The sequence below is a fragment of the Pempheris klunzingeri genome, chromosome 23, assembly GCF_042242105.1.
Source record: "Pempheris klunzingeri isolate RE-2024b chromosome 23, fPemKlu1.hap1, whole genome shotgun sequence".
Taxonomy (NCBI): Eukaryota; Metazoa; Chordata; class Actinopteri; order Acropomatiformes; family Pempheridae; genus Pempheris; species Pempheris klunzingeri.
In genome coordinates this window covers 5,643,851-5,661,224 of record NC_092034.1, presented here as the reverse complement: position 1 = coordinate 5,661,224, position 17,374 = coordinate 5,643,851, and the positions used below count along the sequence as shown (strand labels likewise).

General features: G+C 40.2%; 2 protein-coding genes across 2 annotated transcripts; both read left to right on the top strand.

Moving 5' to 3' along the window:
- The first annotated feature begins 5,282 nt into the window (after positions 1-5,282).
- On the top strand, positions 5,283-7,788 carry six7 (SIX homeobox 7). Its single transcript, XM_070854768.1, has 3 exons — positions 5,283-5,690; positions 7,185-7,348; positions 7,578-7,788. Exons 1-3 carry the CDS (start codon positions 5,283-5,285, stop codon positions 7,786-7,788), a joined length of 783 nt encoding a protein of 260 aa, XP_070710869.1.
- Positions 7,789-11,865: 4,077 nt separating this feature from the next.
- On the top strand, positions 11,866-16,926 carry LOC139222806 (actin-related protein 2). The gene is made up of 9 exons (XM_070854677.1): positions 11,866-12,015; positions 12,897-13,007; positions 13,697-13,855; positions 14,337-14,466; positions 14,689-14,825; positions 14,965-15,114; positions 15,329-15,474; positions 15,602-15,734; positions 16,099-16,926. The coding sequence occupies exons 1-9, from the start codon at positions 11,968-11,970 to the stop codon at positions 16,267-16,269; spliced, it is 1,185 nt and encodes a 394-aa protein (XP_070710778.1). The 5' UTR covers positions 11,866-11,967; the 3' UTR covers positions 16,270-16,926.
- The last annotated feature ends 448 nt before the right edge of the window (positions 16,927-17,374 follow it).

The following is a 17,374-nucleotide window of genomic DNA, read 5'->3' as shown; positions in this document are numbered from 1 at the left end:
ACGCAGTTGGGAATTCCCCTGGAAATGCCGTAATGGCACAGTGACACAGCACTACACGAGAGAAGTGTATCAAGTCACATGCAAACAAGATCTGTGACTTTTAACAATCATCTTCAGAGTTCCTCATACTCTATGAAAGCCTTTAAAAAGAAAGCCGATCTCTTTAATGTGCTTGACATTATCAACTGATCTAAGTTGAATACAATAGACCAGGGTGTGAAAAAACAACAACCTGGTCACAGAAAAGATTCCTCAAGTACCCTTCTGCAGAGCGAGTACTTTGAGGACAAAAATATTGACCAGCTTCGACCTCTTCATCACTTTTTCTTGATATTGATACTTGCATGATGTGTGTCTATTTCTTTACTTTATATTTCTACTTTACATTTAAATACATTTGTCACATTTAAATGAGATCTGATTTAAACCTCTATTTGCATTTCAGGTTTTAATGAAATCCCCTATCAGTGTTTGCTGAAGATACAGTTCACATTTACTTTATGTCACCTGTGTCTATTGAATCAAGAGCTCTACCTCTCTCTCTCATCCTCTCACCCCACAGCGACGGACGGCAAAGCGGTTTCTGTCGTTTGTTTGGTGAGTGGCCCCGCGTGGGTTGAGAGGTAAAGCTAACATACAGTATGTTGGGGACGAGGGGAGGGGAGGACACAGGGGGATAGACCTGTCTGAGAGGATACTGCTATTGAGTTGCAAATGAGCTTGTAATTAGCCCTTACACATTTGCCTGGGGGGGAATTAGTGTGTGTGTGTGTGTGTGTCTGTGTGTGTGTGTGTGTCATTGTGGGTTTTTTAACCCATTTTCCTTAGAATAGGGGTTGATGGTGGTGCTAAGCAGATAATACTAATTACTTCTCCTCCCAATTGCTTGTTAATTGTGCTTGGTGTGGATTTATACAGCATGGTAATACCCCCCATTCCACACACACACACACACACACACAGATGCATGCCCCCCGCTTTGCCTGTTGGCAAAATCAACAGGTCATTTTTTAAGCAGGAGGCTTCTGTTTAAGCCACTAATTAATTATGCCAAGTGGGGTTCCACCACCAGCCAATGAGACTGTGTGTGTGTGTGTGTGTGTGTGTGTGTGTGTGTGTGTGTGTGTGTGAGCACATTCATTTGCAGTTGCTAGTAAATCTAACATATTCTGCAGTCTGTTATTGGATTAAAACACAATACAGAGACCAAACAAAAAGATGATCCATGAAATTACAGGTTTATATCGACTGAAAACAAAACATCTTTCTGACAGGTTATAATTAACATTACATTATAGTGAAATTGGAAGCTTGATTCTATAAAAATGTCACCATGTGAGCCACAGGACAACTTATCCAGCCAATTCCTTCACCGCACGTATCCTGATCAGAGTTGCGGAATGACAGGAAGCTAAAGCCTGTGCCAGTACATGTTTGTCAAGAGGACACGGTGCACCCTAAACAGGTTCAGAGACTCTCATAGGGTTAACACTCTTTGTCCCAGTTCAGGGCATGAACAGGGCTTGTCCAGTGTCAGATTCTCGTACAAAGCCAGTTGAGAACCCAACCACTGCAGCCCTCAGTGTCTTGTAATGCATTCATTGATTCTCGTTAATATCACACAAACTTGTCGTGTTAACCATGTTTTTTTTTTGTCTTCAATGGAATGTACAAAAAGTTTTGGAATTGGTCCAGTAGATCGCCTACGCAGGCAGTGTCTGACAGCATTATGGAAAGAATCCCTACAGATACAGACGTGTAAGATCCTTTTTGTTCAGACGCCCGTGGTATTGCTCTTCAAACCCACCAGATTCCACTGTCAAAAACAGTAATTTTATCTTGCAGAGCACAGGAGCTGCTGGTCTACCTCTGCCTTAACTCTTTTGCTCTGTGAGATAAAATTACTGTTTTTGTCAATGGAATCTGGTGGATTTTACGACAGCGATATAATGCGGAATCTGACAGGGATGGTATCTGGTCTGTGGGGATCCGTTCGGTAACGTTGTCAGACACTTCAAATAGCAATCTGAGCCTGCCAAGCACTTTTATTGGATGTACTCTGAGCGGCGCAGTTGCCCCAAAGTATTACATTTATAGCCACTGCAGCCTATTCGCAGCTGCCGGCTGAGGCAATCTACTAGACTAAATCCAAAACTTTTTGTACCTTCCAGTCATTTTGAACACAAGGTCAACTTGTGTTCCAAATGTCTGGAACTCATTCAGGTGTGGCATGTCCTCTGGATGATTCATCACCTGAATTAGCACACAGAAACAGACCATCTGACGGTAACCTCAGGGAACATGTAAACTCCATAGAGAAATGCTTGAAACCTTGGAGAGTTTACCAAAACACTATGTAGGCTGGAGATAAAGTTGAAAATCCGAAGTGCTTTAAGAGAGACGCCGCATAAAAATGTTTTCTAGTAGCTATTTAACATTCACTTGGGATTTAAATAAATCTGTTTGAAAACATGTGTAATTCTACTTGAAAGTACAATAGTTAATTTTCAGTATTGATTTCAAAATAAAAGTCTGCCTGAGATTACTGCAAAGCAGGGGTTAAATTATCTATAATAATTAAATAAAGATATACAGTATAATTAACCCTATCTGACACCCCCTCCACCCTCCTACTAACACATTAATCATCTGTTCATCCCATCACCATCTTATCATTCATCCTGTTCTAACGGCTTGGGAGCGCTTAAGCAGATTTTGGTTCAGTCTGCCCTCAAAGTGTTAAACAGATTGGGTTGGGGGATTTCTTGTAATGAAGGTGAGTGTGTGTGTGTGTGTGTGTGTGTGTGTGTGTGGTGGTCAGTGGCGCGAAGTGTCTGAAACTTGGAAGGGTTAGATTAACTGTGAGCATGATCTTCACTGAGCCCATTTCTCCCCTTCTGTGCCAAAGATTGTGACACACACACACACACACACACCTACCCCCCTTTCCATTGGCCCACCAATCCCACCTGGTATTTTAATCTAGATTTACGATCTAACACGTATCAAATGATTGCCCACTGATTATAAAGTAATTCTATACGCTTTCTATACTCTAAACTCCACTGAACAGCCCCTCAGGAGCAGCTTTGGAAAGCTTCCTCCATGACTGCTGCTGAAAGGATTAGTCCACTAGCTGACTGGCAGAACATGAACATATCTGACAATTGTCAAATTAATTGTGTAAAGTTATTAATCTAGAAAATATTTGCTAATTTTAGATGCTCAAATGTTTTCTGCCTTTGTCTGTCTTAATAATAATTTAAATATCTTTGGGTTTTGGGCAGTTGGTTGGAAAGTTGTTTCTGTTTTTAAATGTTGTAACTTGTTGTGGATTTTACTGTTTGTCAGGAAAAAAAGATAGACATGTTATAAACTAAACAATGAGTATAATCGTTCAATAAAAAAAAGTTGCAACATGATGAAAAATAACTATTAGTTAGTTTATACAAAACTGAGCCTATAAATTCAGATTTTTAAGCAAATATTAAATAAAAACGAATTTTCATAGCTGTAACTGCTTCTTTAAAAAACTGTGGCATTAACAAAATGTCATGATTGATGATAATGCAAAAGGCCATAATTACGATACAAAGAAAAAAATTTAAATTTGCTTTATGAAACTGAATAAACATTTTAATTGTTGAAATAATTTTGTTATTATCATTATTATTAATAATCATAACAAATAACTATTATTAAAAATGAGAAAACATTTTATCCTGACACAGACAAAAGGTGTAGAAGTAAAAGTCTTAAAATTTAAATATAACTTTTTCAAATTATTGAACAAAACAAATTTATAGTCCACATTTAATGAATTTTCAATAATTCTATGTTTGCATCTAGAATCGATTGATCCAACTTTTAAGTACATTATACTTTAAAGTGCATTACTTCTGATAATGCAAACTTGATATGAAACTTAATTTTAAGTGTATTGTTATTTCTATTGGAAGGACTATTCCTAAACTAACTAATGGTCTCGATCAGTTGATCAAAAACAGACTGGGACTCCTGATGTTCCTGATCACAATCTGTGTCTGGCCGGCTCATATCTGTATGCTTTGTAGACAGATTTGAACATGGATTTTCCGCCCCTTCACCTTATTTTAAACCAGATGATCCTTCACCTGACTGCAACCTTTATGCAAAGCCTCATATTCACTCCAGGCATTAATCTGTGTCTGCCCGCAGGGGCGTCTATTGTAAGCATGAAATTGTAAATCAAACGTCTATAACTTAACATTCTTTATTCAGGATTTAGTCCACTGATGCTTGGGACATGATGTGGAAATGAAATGTAATATGTTTGTATGATAGTTGACAGATGCTTCCGGGGTCCTTCACCTCACTAATAAGAAAATGATCCTCTGACTGAGATCAGAGGGATTGAACCAATGAGCAGATCATTAATTCCTTGTCCTGGAGTTACTCCATCATACATCGATGTCTGGAGGCGTTTTCATTATGTCTTGACCTGGCAAGAGGTCGCTGAGGGTAACCTATATGTGCGACCATCATGTCTGTTGTAATTACATGGGTATTAGCTGGTCTGGGATCGCCACAGCTTTGTGTGCCGACGTGCCCTCTTGGCCAAATGTCGAGCCACATGTGATACCGGTTTTCATGACCAAGGGCGGCACGATTTAAGTGTGCCGCAGAGTAGCTGTGACTTATTAAGGCTTTTCAAAGAGGGCCCAGTTTCTCAGCATTTTATTTTCTGTATGAGCAACCTCTCACTGCACATTTCCTTCCCTCATCTCCTCCTGAGGCTCCATCTCCACCAGATCCGACCTATTAAATAACCTGTCCTGCCTTGTTTGCTCACTGCAGTCATCCTGGCAGTCAATATATCCTAAGGCTAAGCCAAACAAGCTGATCAGCCGGTCACCTCTGTACACACTACCCCCCACTAAGAGGCTAATGGCCGGGACATATAATCCTTCTCAAAACAACTACAGAGATGCTAATTGTATCTAGCTATAAATACAGTTTGACTCCTTGTCCTCTTTCTTTATTTGGCTCCACACTGGAAACCTGGAGCAGCAGTGGTCGATGCGCTCCGGCTTTTCTGTAACATTTGACCAAATACCAGGAAAGACTTAGTGACATAAGAGGCAGCAGATAGATGCTGAAAGTGGCAATATACTTCCCATCCTGTCAAAAAAAGAAAACGCCGCGGGCGCACGGAGCTTTACGCGCGGCTGGATACATCATTTCATGCGCTTTTTGAGCATTTCCTAACTTTTTAACGAGCTACCGAGAGGCAACAAGCCGAGATGTTCCCCCTGCCGATGTTCACACCGGACCAGGTCGCTCGGGTTTGCGAAAATTTGGAGGAGACCGGGGACATCGAGCGCCTCGGCAGGTTCCTCTGGTCCCTGCCGGCCGCCGTCCCTGGCTCCGCCGGCGAGGCGCTGAACCGACACGAGTCCGTGATGCGAGCGAGAGCGCTGGTCGCCTTTCACGGCGGAAACTTCGAGGCTCTTTACCAGATCCTCCAGAGCCACCGGTTTACCCGCGAGTCCCACGCAAAACTTCAGGACCTGTGGCTGGACGCGCACTACCGAGAGGCGGAGCGGCTCCGAGGACGACCGCTGGGACCCGTGGAGAAGTACCGGATCCGCAAGAAGTTCCCGCTGCCCCGCACCATCTGGGACGGAGAGCAGAAGACGCACTGCTTTAAGGTAAAAACATTTTCTAGTGATATCATTTAACCCACATGGCTGCTGGCAATGCACTGGGACCCACGTGAGAATTGAATTCATAGCGCAGTGATGTCAGAAGACACCCCCCCCTTTATGGCACCATGTTATAACTTTTAGATTTTATGACTCATCATCTTGACATTGGAAACTTGGCCATCAGATGCTCTCCTGTACAGGTGCTTTTTGACCTGAAGCAGCTGTGAGAAGCAGCCAGGCCTTTGAGCTCTTAAGATGATAATGGTCAGAGCCCTGGTTATCCCTCTGCCTTCTGCCGTGAAGTCCCTTAAACTGCTTTAGACAAACGGGCCTGTGGCAAGATCAGAGATCTCATATCCATTTTCTGACCAGGATACTTGTGCAGGTCAAACTGATTATTACTCCCAGAGATGCTACAACTAGTACTTTTATCACCAATACTTGTGCAACTAAATGGAAATACATGATGTTAATACTTATGTCACTCTCATATGTGTCTAATATGTTTTACATCACTTATATTTGTAATTCTTTAATAATCTTGCACGAGTGAGCCTAAGTTATGATCTTTGTCTTTTTACAATTCTGTTTTCTTTGCTGTAATATTCAATCAGCTGAAAAGGTCAGATGTCCCTGCAGGGTTCACTCAAGTTTAATCTGATCTTTAATTAGCAGCCAACTCCTCTAAAATATGAACACCGCTTTAACTTGTTATCAGCACAGACCTGCAGGAATCTACACGCAGCACCTATCTGCTAATAATCAGACACTAATGTTTGAGAGCTACATCCCCTGCAGACTCCTCCTGTTGAACCACCAGTGGTGTCCTTACTAATAAGAACTAATAACCTGTACTGTCCTTACAGAAACATTTTCCTTTTTTGTGTCATGAGATCATTAGTGGTTCTTTTGGAAGCAAATAGATTGTATTTTTTCATTTAAAGTTCTGGTAACACCAGTTATTATATTAACTACATTATTATAGCTACAGGATTGAAAGATCAAGTTTGTAAAAAAGTTTATGCTAAAAAGCACAGAAACATTCACCTTGTCTCTTGGGTGTGTGTTTATGTGCATGACCTCCCTCAAGTGGCAGGATGAAGTATTGTTCATAAGTGCAGTTAATCTTTAATTCCAAACCTCAGGAAGGATAGGCTCTCCAGCAGCCTATTAAGCCCCTTAACATGATCCCATTTAGTGGATGTACATTGTTATTTATACACCTAACGTAGATTGTAATCATCTATTTATTAATCCAGTCTAATACGATTATACTGAGCATCATATGAGAGTGATACGATTATTGTGGTTTAACAGGATGATATCAAAACGCCATATGGCGTCTTTTCAGAGTGTTATGATTCAATTTGCAGGAAAAAATACAGCTTTAATGCTCATAATCTGCAATTCCATGCTAGTAATGTGTACTTTGTATTGCCTACTTCACACTTCTATGCATTAAGCAGTCTTGTTGATATATTTCTATGCGTCCTCCAGGAAAGAACTCGCAGTTTGTTGAGAGAGTGGTACCTCCAAGACCCCTACCCCAACCCGTCCAGGAAACGCCACTTGGCCCAGGCTACGGGACTCACACCCACACAGGTCGGCAACTGGTTCAAGAACCGCCGCCAAAGGGACCGCGCTGCATCCGCGAAGAACAGGTAACTCTAAAATGACATATGACTATATGGATAATGAATGAAAAGGAGACAAAAAAAAGGCTTATGGCGACTTAAGTTTGCTGTTTAAGCGATTAAGAGGCAAACAACTGATATTATGAGGCAAAATAATGAGGAAAAACGCCAAGAGCACGTACTGTTAAATACAAACTGCTAAAAAACTTTGATGTGGGGCATGACTCTCATCTCTCTCATCTCTCCCTTCACCCAGACTGCAGCAGGATCCTTCACTCATGCCCTCTGAGAGCTCACCTGAGAGCTCCCATCAGGAGCGCCGCCATCACCCCCACTTGTTGCCTACGTCCCCTCGCCACCTGGGCAGCCCGGAGGCCAGCGACTGTAGCACGGAGACCGAGCGCAGAGGAACGGGAGCCTCCACCCCGGAGATCTCCGTAAGCAGCGACAGCGAGTACGAGTCTTGAGATGGTGGGACTCTTTTCGTGGACTCGTTTCCCTGCCGACGCGAGAGCGGCGTCTGTCGTTAGACTCAGACATGTATGTTGAAGACACACTGGACTGTTCCTGTGGCTGTGGACACGCTGGAGGTGTTCTCAGTGGGAGCAGAGTTGACGTGGCTGATGTGAGTGGACATTGTAAGGGAATAATATGCAAAAACAACATGCACTTAAAAAAAGCACCATGGCGCATGACCTTGACTGTTACATGAATTAGTTTGCTGCTGATCGTGACTCAGCACTGTTGATAGACAAACATAGAACAGGTACTTCTACATGAACAACAGAGTTTTGTCAACGCTCAGACAAAGTATTTATAGAGATAATGCCAATGGTCTTTAGATAATGTGAATATTAATATTTTAAGTTTTGATAACTGGTTTCAGTGAATATTTTTCAATAGATCATTTCCTATTAGTTATTATCTAAGATGCATAATTCAACTGTATGGAAATTGCGAGGACACACTGAACAATGCCTTGAGTAGGCTATTAATATATCACTACATTTACATGCACATTATTAACTTAATTGTATTCACATTACAGCAGTAGGCCAACTGTTGAACGTGTCATACAAACATCTTATTTCAAACACATAAGGCCTATGCATTAAATTAATTATGAGCATAAATATGAGCTAGATTTTGGCTCAATCATTCCATTTATTTGATCGTGTAAATGTTTGCCCATGCTGCCCATTATTATTCCCTTAATTATTCACAGTAATCATGTTATAATGTGAATGTAGTCATAGTGACTGACCAATTTAACACATTTCACTGCCTTAAGAGGGAACTGAGGACATCACTCTTTTACAATGCAACGCAAATAACAGCATAGGTTTAGACAGACTTTACCTTGTGTAACCAATGATGTGGATGACATGTGCTGCTAAAATACAAAGCATTTCTTTACTAACTGTGTTTTACCTGTTCACTCCTCTGTTGGGTTACTGTTACTGAAATATGTCTGGCTTTTTGTAAACGCTCCTGAGCTGCTCTGGTGATCCTGCAGGAGCTGAAACAGAAAAGATGAAACAGCGAGAATGTAAAGCACTAATCGGTCTTAACTCAGTGTGCCTACTACATTTGAGAACAGTGAGACCTGGTCAGATATGATTGTGTCCTCTAATCACAATGACACACTCAAGGGCCCACTGTTTGCTGTCTTTCTTACAGCCACCATTTCTCAAAACGCATTTCAATGAAAAGATGTATTTTGTAAATGTTTTATGTGAATAAATGAACCTATTTTTATCCAAAGCTATACTGACTCAGTGTGTTGGACAAAGGCTTCAGGATTCACTCCTCCCTTTTTGCCCCCTCCAAGCAAAAAACACAATCACGCAACATGAATATATCCAACAATCCTCTTTTGGATTGGGTTGGATTTGGATCAGAATTTGGAAATGTTTCAAATCTCATCAATACAACCTAATTTGGGTGCACCCACTTGCCAAACAACATTTAATGCATTTTTGTAGGTCAGTATCATTGAAAAAAAAGTCCTTAAATTGTTGTGTTTCACTAGAAAAGAGTGTTTTAACATAGGTTCGGAGATTCTTACATTTAACATACAGTATACATATGTTATAATATAATGTATTTGCTGAAAACCAAAAGGATTTTGTACAAAATATTGTTGCTAAATTCACTGAAGGTAAGGACGACTGCAAGGGAACAGAACATTAATGTGTTAACTGAGAACAAAATGAAGCCCTGGACTATGGCTGATTTACTATTCAGGTCTCATAATGCAGAACTCAACAACTTATTTAAAACTGAGGCACAAAAATCTTTCACAAAGGCTGAATGATTTTCTTTGTCTCATCTAAGTATATTCTACCTCATCACCTTGTCAGTTAGTAATAGTAGTCTTTGTTAAGTTTTTGAGGATTGAAATAGGAGCTATGCCTTAGCTTAGCACTTAATTTGAAGGCATGTTTTCAGAGATCTGTAGTTCTCACAGGGCAGTGACATATATGATGACGATCAATAGACCATGATGCATTGCTGTAGATTAAACACTATTAAGTAATCAAAACTAGCACAATGTTATACATCTACAGCAGTAAAATTAAAAATTAAAAGTAGATTTTACCAGTAATACTTACATATTTTCACTTATGTGCGTGTTTTAATGCAGGACTTTTACTTGTAATCAGGTATTTTTACTGTGTGGTATTGTTACTTTTACTTAAATAGAAAACCTGAACACTTCCTCTATCACTGATTATAAAGGACTAATTTTGATGCTGGTTGCAGCTGAGTTAACAAGTCAAATGTCTACAGTGAAAAGCTCTGTTCAGTTTAGGTTTGTTGATGTGGCTCATATGTTTGCTAACTATTTGCACATCCAACAGACACAGCATTCAGTTTTTGGCCAAACAACTGAATGTACGTCCAATATTCACAACTCTTTAGCTCTGTTTTAGTTTATCTAACCTACATTTAACCACAGCTATAAATGATTGTGTACTATGTTCAATTAGTTTTAATGGTCTTAAAGTAAAGTCTAACTTGTTATCTTTCTAACCATGTATCTTTTTAACCTTTGACTTTGGCTCCATCTTTACCAGAGTCAACAAAATGATGCTAACTCTGTTAATACTTTAGCACAGATGATTAGCATTACTGTGAAGCTACTAGCATGTTTTCCTGAAGATTAAACACACGCCAAGCCAGTTTAGTTTGTTTGTTAACACTCACCAACGTGTTGTGGACTGAACCAAAACATTCTTCTACCCAGCTTGGATGAAAAAGTTGTTTCTGCTGCACAATGGAAACGATTTTTTTAGCACTGTTGATGAGTTCTTCGTTAAAGTAAACAAAGATGGCGACCGGAAGTGACATATCGTCTGTCTCGGTGTTAACGGTAAAAACAATTTCTGACTGTAATTCTATTTTTCCTCCTTTTAAAACCTTATAAAATAATACAAGGCTAAATGTTTTGTGAATCTAACCACAAAAGTTTCAATTTGTTTTACCCAAGAAGACGCTTTTCTCTCCATCACTGGCAATTTGGGTGAAAATCAGAAATGTCAACCACTGATAGATCACATTTATATATATTTATATATTTTTTAAAGAAACAATTCAAAATACAATGTCAAAAATGTAAAGGTGCATGGTTAATTAAAAAAAACTTTAAATAAGAATGAGAATGAGCAAATATAAGAAACTATTCTGTTTATTGTCTTGCTGTTAGTCCCACCTGAAGCTATGAGACTAAATGTTAAAGGGCTGTAACAGGGGAGTCCCATTTAATCTGGTTGCTCCAGGGTTTCCCCTAAGCCGGTGCATAATATAGCCTATGCACATAGAAATAAGATGAAATATTGGAGTACATTTTATAATGGCATCACATCAAATGAATAGTATGAATATACTTGAATATACATTGTGCTTTTGTTAATTTTTCACGATGCTTTTGTTTATAGTTTATTTATTCTTAATTTTGTGCTATCTCATGTGGAAATGATCTTTCTGACAACAAAGATCCTTGAATCCTTGAGTACATTTATACATGTCATTTTAATTTTTAGGAATGTTTCTAGGTTTTTCAACTATATCGAGGAAGAACTTGAGCAAAATGCACTCACTCACGGGTTTTTATCAAAAATACATGCATCAACACTCCCAAAATATGAAAAATTTCTTCTTTTTTTTACCCCAAACAGTCTGATTTAGCTTGGATTGGAATCTAAATATCTTGACTTGTGAATATAGAACTGTCCAAAAAGGCACAAAAGTTTCATAATCTGTCAGACTAAATATGATTAAATCCCATAAAAAGTTTAGGAGAAAGCAGTGACCATGAGTATAAAAATGTAGACCAAATATTATGACATGAGCCATCTGAGGAAAAGTCAACTTTAAAAATGATTGGTTTATGCCTAATTCAAAAGAAAACTACCTAGTTCCCTCAAAAACAGGGTAGTGTAGGTCTTCTTCCTCCCAGGCCACAGAAAATGGGCGTCCCCACATTCAGTAATCCCGCCCTCTGTGGAAGGAGCAGCCAGAGGACTTCTGCTTACCTGTCAGTTGTAGTCACTGCTAAATTCATGTGAAACAGGTCCTTGTCAGTCAGACCCCTGTCCTGACAGGAGGGAGTATCTGGAGGTGTTTGTAGCATTTGTGAAAGCATGGACAGCGAGGGGAGAAAAGTGGTGGTCTGTGACAATGGGACAGGGGTAAGTCAAATAGTCCAAAGTGTCTATGTTGTGCCATAAAGTAGCTCTACAGCCGAAAAATAGCACTGATTATTGTCTTTCTTCTTCTCCAGTAGATGTTAGCTTGTACTCACATACCCCAGGTGTGTTAAATACCTGTGTTTTATTCTAAAGCTGTTCTTTTAAAAAGGCAAAGTCTCTGGATCATATGGTTTGAAGGGTGTGTGCATACTGCAGCCTGATTCCACATCTGTCTGGACTTGTCACTCTGCCTGTAATGTGCACACAAAGCCATACATGGTTGCGATGCTTTGAACTGAGCAACAATTGGATGAAAAGCAGGAAGAGAGATCTGAGGTATAAAATCATTGGGAGGGGCTCTTCAGTACAGTATTGTGGCACTTAATTGTTGATTTCCAGGCATTGAAGGTAAGATAAATGTGTTATGAAGCGTACCTGCAGTCAGTTATCCTGTTCTGCCTCTGGTTGGAATGCACTGCATCCCTGCAGGCTAAGGAATGTCTCTGTGGCCACAAAGACATGTTGAGACACCACAGTTTGAGGTGCAGTCATGACAGAAGCAGATGGGCTGGAGGGAATCTCAGGCCATTTAAAAGCAACATATTTATAATTTATAATTTATAATTTATTTGAATGAATTATTCCAGATGCATTGTCTGATAAATAAGAAGCAATCTGGCAAATCCTTCATTATAATATAATCAGGTTTCATGGATATATTTTAGTGCCAGATTAAACTGAATTAAGCTAATTTACCGAGGTTTTGTGCAAGAGTACAATTAGTGTGCAGCATCGATTCAAGGCCACACAAACAAACTTTCAGTTTCAGTCAACATATAAAAAAAATCTCACCATATGTTAATTCTCACATCCCTCCCCAGTTTGTCAAGTGTGGCTTTGCTGGATCCAACTTCCCCGACCACATCTTCCCCGCCATGGTGGGACGACCCATCATACGATCAACCACCAAAGTGGGCAACATTGAGATCAAGGTGAGGTCACTTGAACACGAAAAGAAAACAAAAAAAGACACAACTCCTATAAATACAGAAAAGAAAAAAACTGTTAATAGATTAATGTAATTATATTATATTGATATAACCTTCTTCAGTTGGAATCAATTTTCAAAATAAAACACGAACATTTTCAAAAATAAAACATGGAAATCCTAAAAGGTTTTCTTCTTCTTTTCTCTTTCCCATCCAATCTACTGTAACTGTGACATGAGATAAGCAACAACAGCAACAGGAGGATAATAAAAGTGGTGAATAAAGGGGTTGAAACTATCTGTCACTTACTGAAACCCAGATTTACTAACAGTCTCCATCTTTCATACGGCCTCTCATAGTAAAAGGTGTAGCTGTGTTCTGATTGAAGTAAAGTGAATGACTGTCTGCCAAGTTTAATGTAAGACTCGTTCAGCTCATTAGATGCCTGACCTACCTCCTCTCCTCCATGTCTTCTTACTTCTCGGCTTCCTAATTACTCAGATCTGTAGATCTTGTAGAGCAGGAGTGCGAAGGCCATTTGAACATAACTGTGGAGTAAGCACTCAAAAATACAGAACAAGACAAAAACAGAGAGAGATGGTTCAAGCTCTCTCCTCTCCATGAGGAAAAACATTTCCAGTCCTAATCCTGTTTATACAAAGATCTTGACTCCTCCTGCTCTCTCACACCAGGACCTGATGGTGGGTGATGAGGCCAGCGAGTGTCGCTCCATGCTGGAGGTGTCTTACCCCATGGAGAACGGCATGGTGCGCTGTTGGGACGACATGGTCCACCTGTGGGACTACACCTTCAGCCCTGACCGCCTCAACATCGACCCGTCACAGTGCAAGGTGGAGCACAGCGGGGCAGATGTTGTGCTGTTTGCCTTTTTTGAAAAGGATCAGATGTGTTTTGTTGAGTGCACAGTGCCAACCTTTCAAAATAAAGCGTAGTAACATATTTAACTACTTTATTTATTTATTTATTTAATAATGCGTTTTAGTCTGTCTCTTCTTCATATATCCTTTTATTTTATTTTTCATTTCTTGGTTTGTTTTTCTTTTATTTTATTTCTAGTTGTACTCACTTAAATACATCTCTTCTCTTTTATTTTTGTAATATTTTATCTTGTGCTCTTAACTTTCCATTTAAAACTTACACTATTGGAGTGCCTGCCTCTGGTGAGATTTATGATGGCATTTCTTTTTTTGAGTGCTGTTATTTTTGCAAGCTTTATTAACTACAAAGTCAGTTAATTCTTTATATGTAAAGTTATTATGTGTATGTTTTAACAAATTCACTCAGTTTGTATTCACTTTTTATTCCTTTAAGATCCTGCTGACTGAGCCGCCCATGAATCCCACCAAGAACCGGGAGAAGATCACAGAGGTCATGTTTGAGAAGTACCAGTTTCACGGCATTTATGTGGCGATTCAGGCTGTGCTCACTCTGTACGCTCAGGGTAAGACATCAAAACTGTGGTGATTTACTATGCAATGGATAAAAGCCTTTTTTCATTTTGTCTTTTTGGTCTTGAGGTGTTGTTACTGACAGCAAAGTGTAATAATGGTGAGTCAAAAACACAAGAGATCCTGTTCAGTCCGGTCTGACCTTCAGGATAGATTCACTGATTGTTGGAAAATATTTTATGAAATACTCTTCTGGGAATCAATCCTGTCCACAGGCCTGCTAACCGGCGTGGTCGTCGACTCTGGGGACGGTGTCACCCACATCTGTCCAGTGTACGAGGGCTTTTCTTTACCCCACCTCACACGCAGGCTGGACATTGCAGGACGTGATATCACACGCTACCTCATCAAGGTGAGCCGGGCGACGCTCAGCTGAGCATTGGGATGATGATGTTATCTGAGTATTGCACATGAAGAAGAACAACTGGTCAGAGTAAGATCTGACAAAGAAACCTGCATCTGCTTGTCACTTTTTATCCTCCCACCATCAGCTCCTGCTCCTCCGCGGCTACGCCTTCAACCACACGGCTGACTTTGAGACTGTGCGCATGTTGAAGGAGAAGCTCTGCTATGTGGGCTACAACATCGAGCAGGAGCAGCGTCTGGCCACAGAGACCACCTACCTGGTGGAGACTTACATGGTGAGTAGAGGAACAAAATCCCCGGAGAGCATTTTTAGTTTTAGTCTACTTTGAGGAGGAATGATAGCACACTAGTGTCTGCATGGTGAGCATTTTTTTCCTAGGATGGAGTAGCCATCCCCACCCATGCTCCGCTTCAGACTGGCTCTGATCTCTGGCTCCAAGATTAAAGATGTTCCAATTCTCCTCGAACTGTCTCGTGTCTGTGGTGCAGCTCCCTGACGGCCGACACGTGAAGGTGGGTGGAGAGAGGTTTGGGGCCCCTGAAGCGCTCTTCCAGCCTCATCTCATCAACGTGGAGGGAGCAGGAGTGGCTGAGCTGCTGTTTAACACCATCCAAGCTGCAGACATTGACCTCAGGTCTGAGACTCCTCGCTGCTGCCAGTGCTAGCGCCCTACAGCTACTGTATTTACATCAAGGCAGAAAAGCAAATTCAGACAAATGAAGCGTGGATTTTTTCCATCTGCTGTCTGTTTTTGTGTGCAGGGCAGACTTCTATAAGCACATTGTCCTGTCAGGAGGGACCACCATGTACCCCGGTCTTCCATCCAGGCTAGAAAGAGAGATCAAGCAGCTCTACCTGGAGAGGGTGCTGGACGGAGACGCTAAGAAACTATCAGTAAGAACCAGTGGACGCTAAGTTCATTTACTCAAGTACTTTTAAGTACAGATTTGCGGTGCTTGCAGTTCATTTGAGTATTTTCTTTGCATGCCTAGCTGTGTACTATATCTGAACTATTAACTTATTAGATTACAATCTACAATTTTCTCATTATTGTAAATCCAAACCTAATATATAAAAGTTTCAGTGATGAACTTTTTTACAGTGATGGAGGATATATATTTTCTTAATAAGCGTATTGTGATGTTATTTCAAAATAAGGTTTTCCACTGAAGTGGTGGCAGCAGAAAAGAGGGACTACACTGTATTCAGAGCGCCGTGTTTCAGTGACCTCTCCTCTCTGTTCCCTTCACCTGTGTAGAAGTTTAAGATCCGCATCGAGGACCCTCCCAGGCGTAAACACATGGTGTTCCTGGGCGGAGCGGTGCTGGCCAACATCATGAAAGACAAGGACTCCTTCTGGCTGAGCAGGGCAGAGTACGAGGAGAAAGGCCTGGGAGTGCTGCAAAAACTGACAGGTGGAGTCAGATAGAAATTAAATTTACAAAGGAAAACTACGTCACCCAGACATCTCGACTGCTTATCATAAAGGGAACATCTTTGGGTTTTTGACTGTTTTGGATGAAACAAGCGATTTGAAGACATTTTTCACTATTTTAAACACCTGATTCATTGCAAACATATTTCACAGATGAACTGATATCACAAATAATTGTCAGTCGCAGCCTTAATCCTGCTGAGGCGAAGCATTTCACCCTCAAAAAACCTTCTGACTACTATAGTCTGTCTCAGGTTTCCATTCATTTGTTTGTCACACTCCAAGCTGAAGAACAGACACAGCATACAGATACCTCAAACCTGACTAAATCAGCTTCAGTTGTTTTTCTATCTGTTAAATCGGGTCTCAATTCAACGTCCTGCAAAGCTCACGAGGTTCTGGGTGACACCATTTATAACATTTGGGTTAAAAACCCGTGATGTTGCCTGTAAAAAGCTACTGGAAACAATGAGAAAGTTGGAACATGATGGAACATAGTAGTTTTCTGTTTAATTGTTATTTCTCAAAAGATTATAGAGAATTCTTTGTTTAGACATATTTTTTTTTGCAAGTGGGCAATATCATTCAAAGTATTCTATTGGTCAAATGTCTGAGATTCTTCTTTGACAATGTCATGTTTTAATTAAACTTGTGTAAAGAGAGAGTGGTGCTGTCTTTGATTCGTCATTAACTGAAATAGAGATCAAAAACATCAACTCTCATTAGAATAAACCCACTTGAGGATACTGGTGGTTTACAGGCCAGACAGGAGTGAAAGAATGTTGGTATTTGCTGCCCCCTGGTGGTTCAGTTTCTTCAAGACATAAAATCACAACATTGACAATCCCACCACAATACAAAAGTGGATTTAACAACATTGTGAACAGATATTGCAATTTTTATTGCGATACTGAGTTACCTGACATAATACAGTAATGTGTTTTCACACTGAAAAGAAATAGTGAGCTCTCACAATGAACACATGCTTCACGCACGCACACACACCACATTCGCAGAACCTTCACGTTAAAATGAAAAAGCATGCAATAATGTCCAAAACACATCATAGTTCTCGAAATGAACCTCCTCAGCTGCTTTT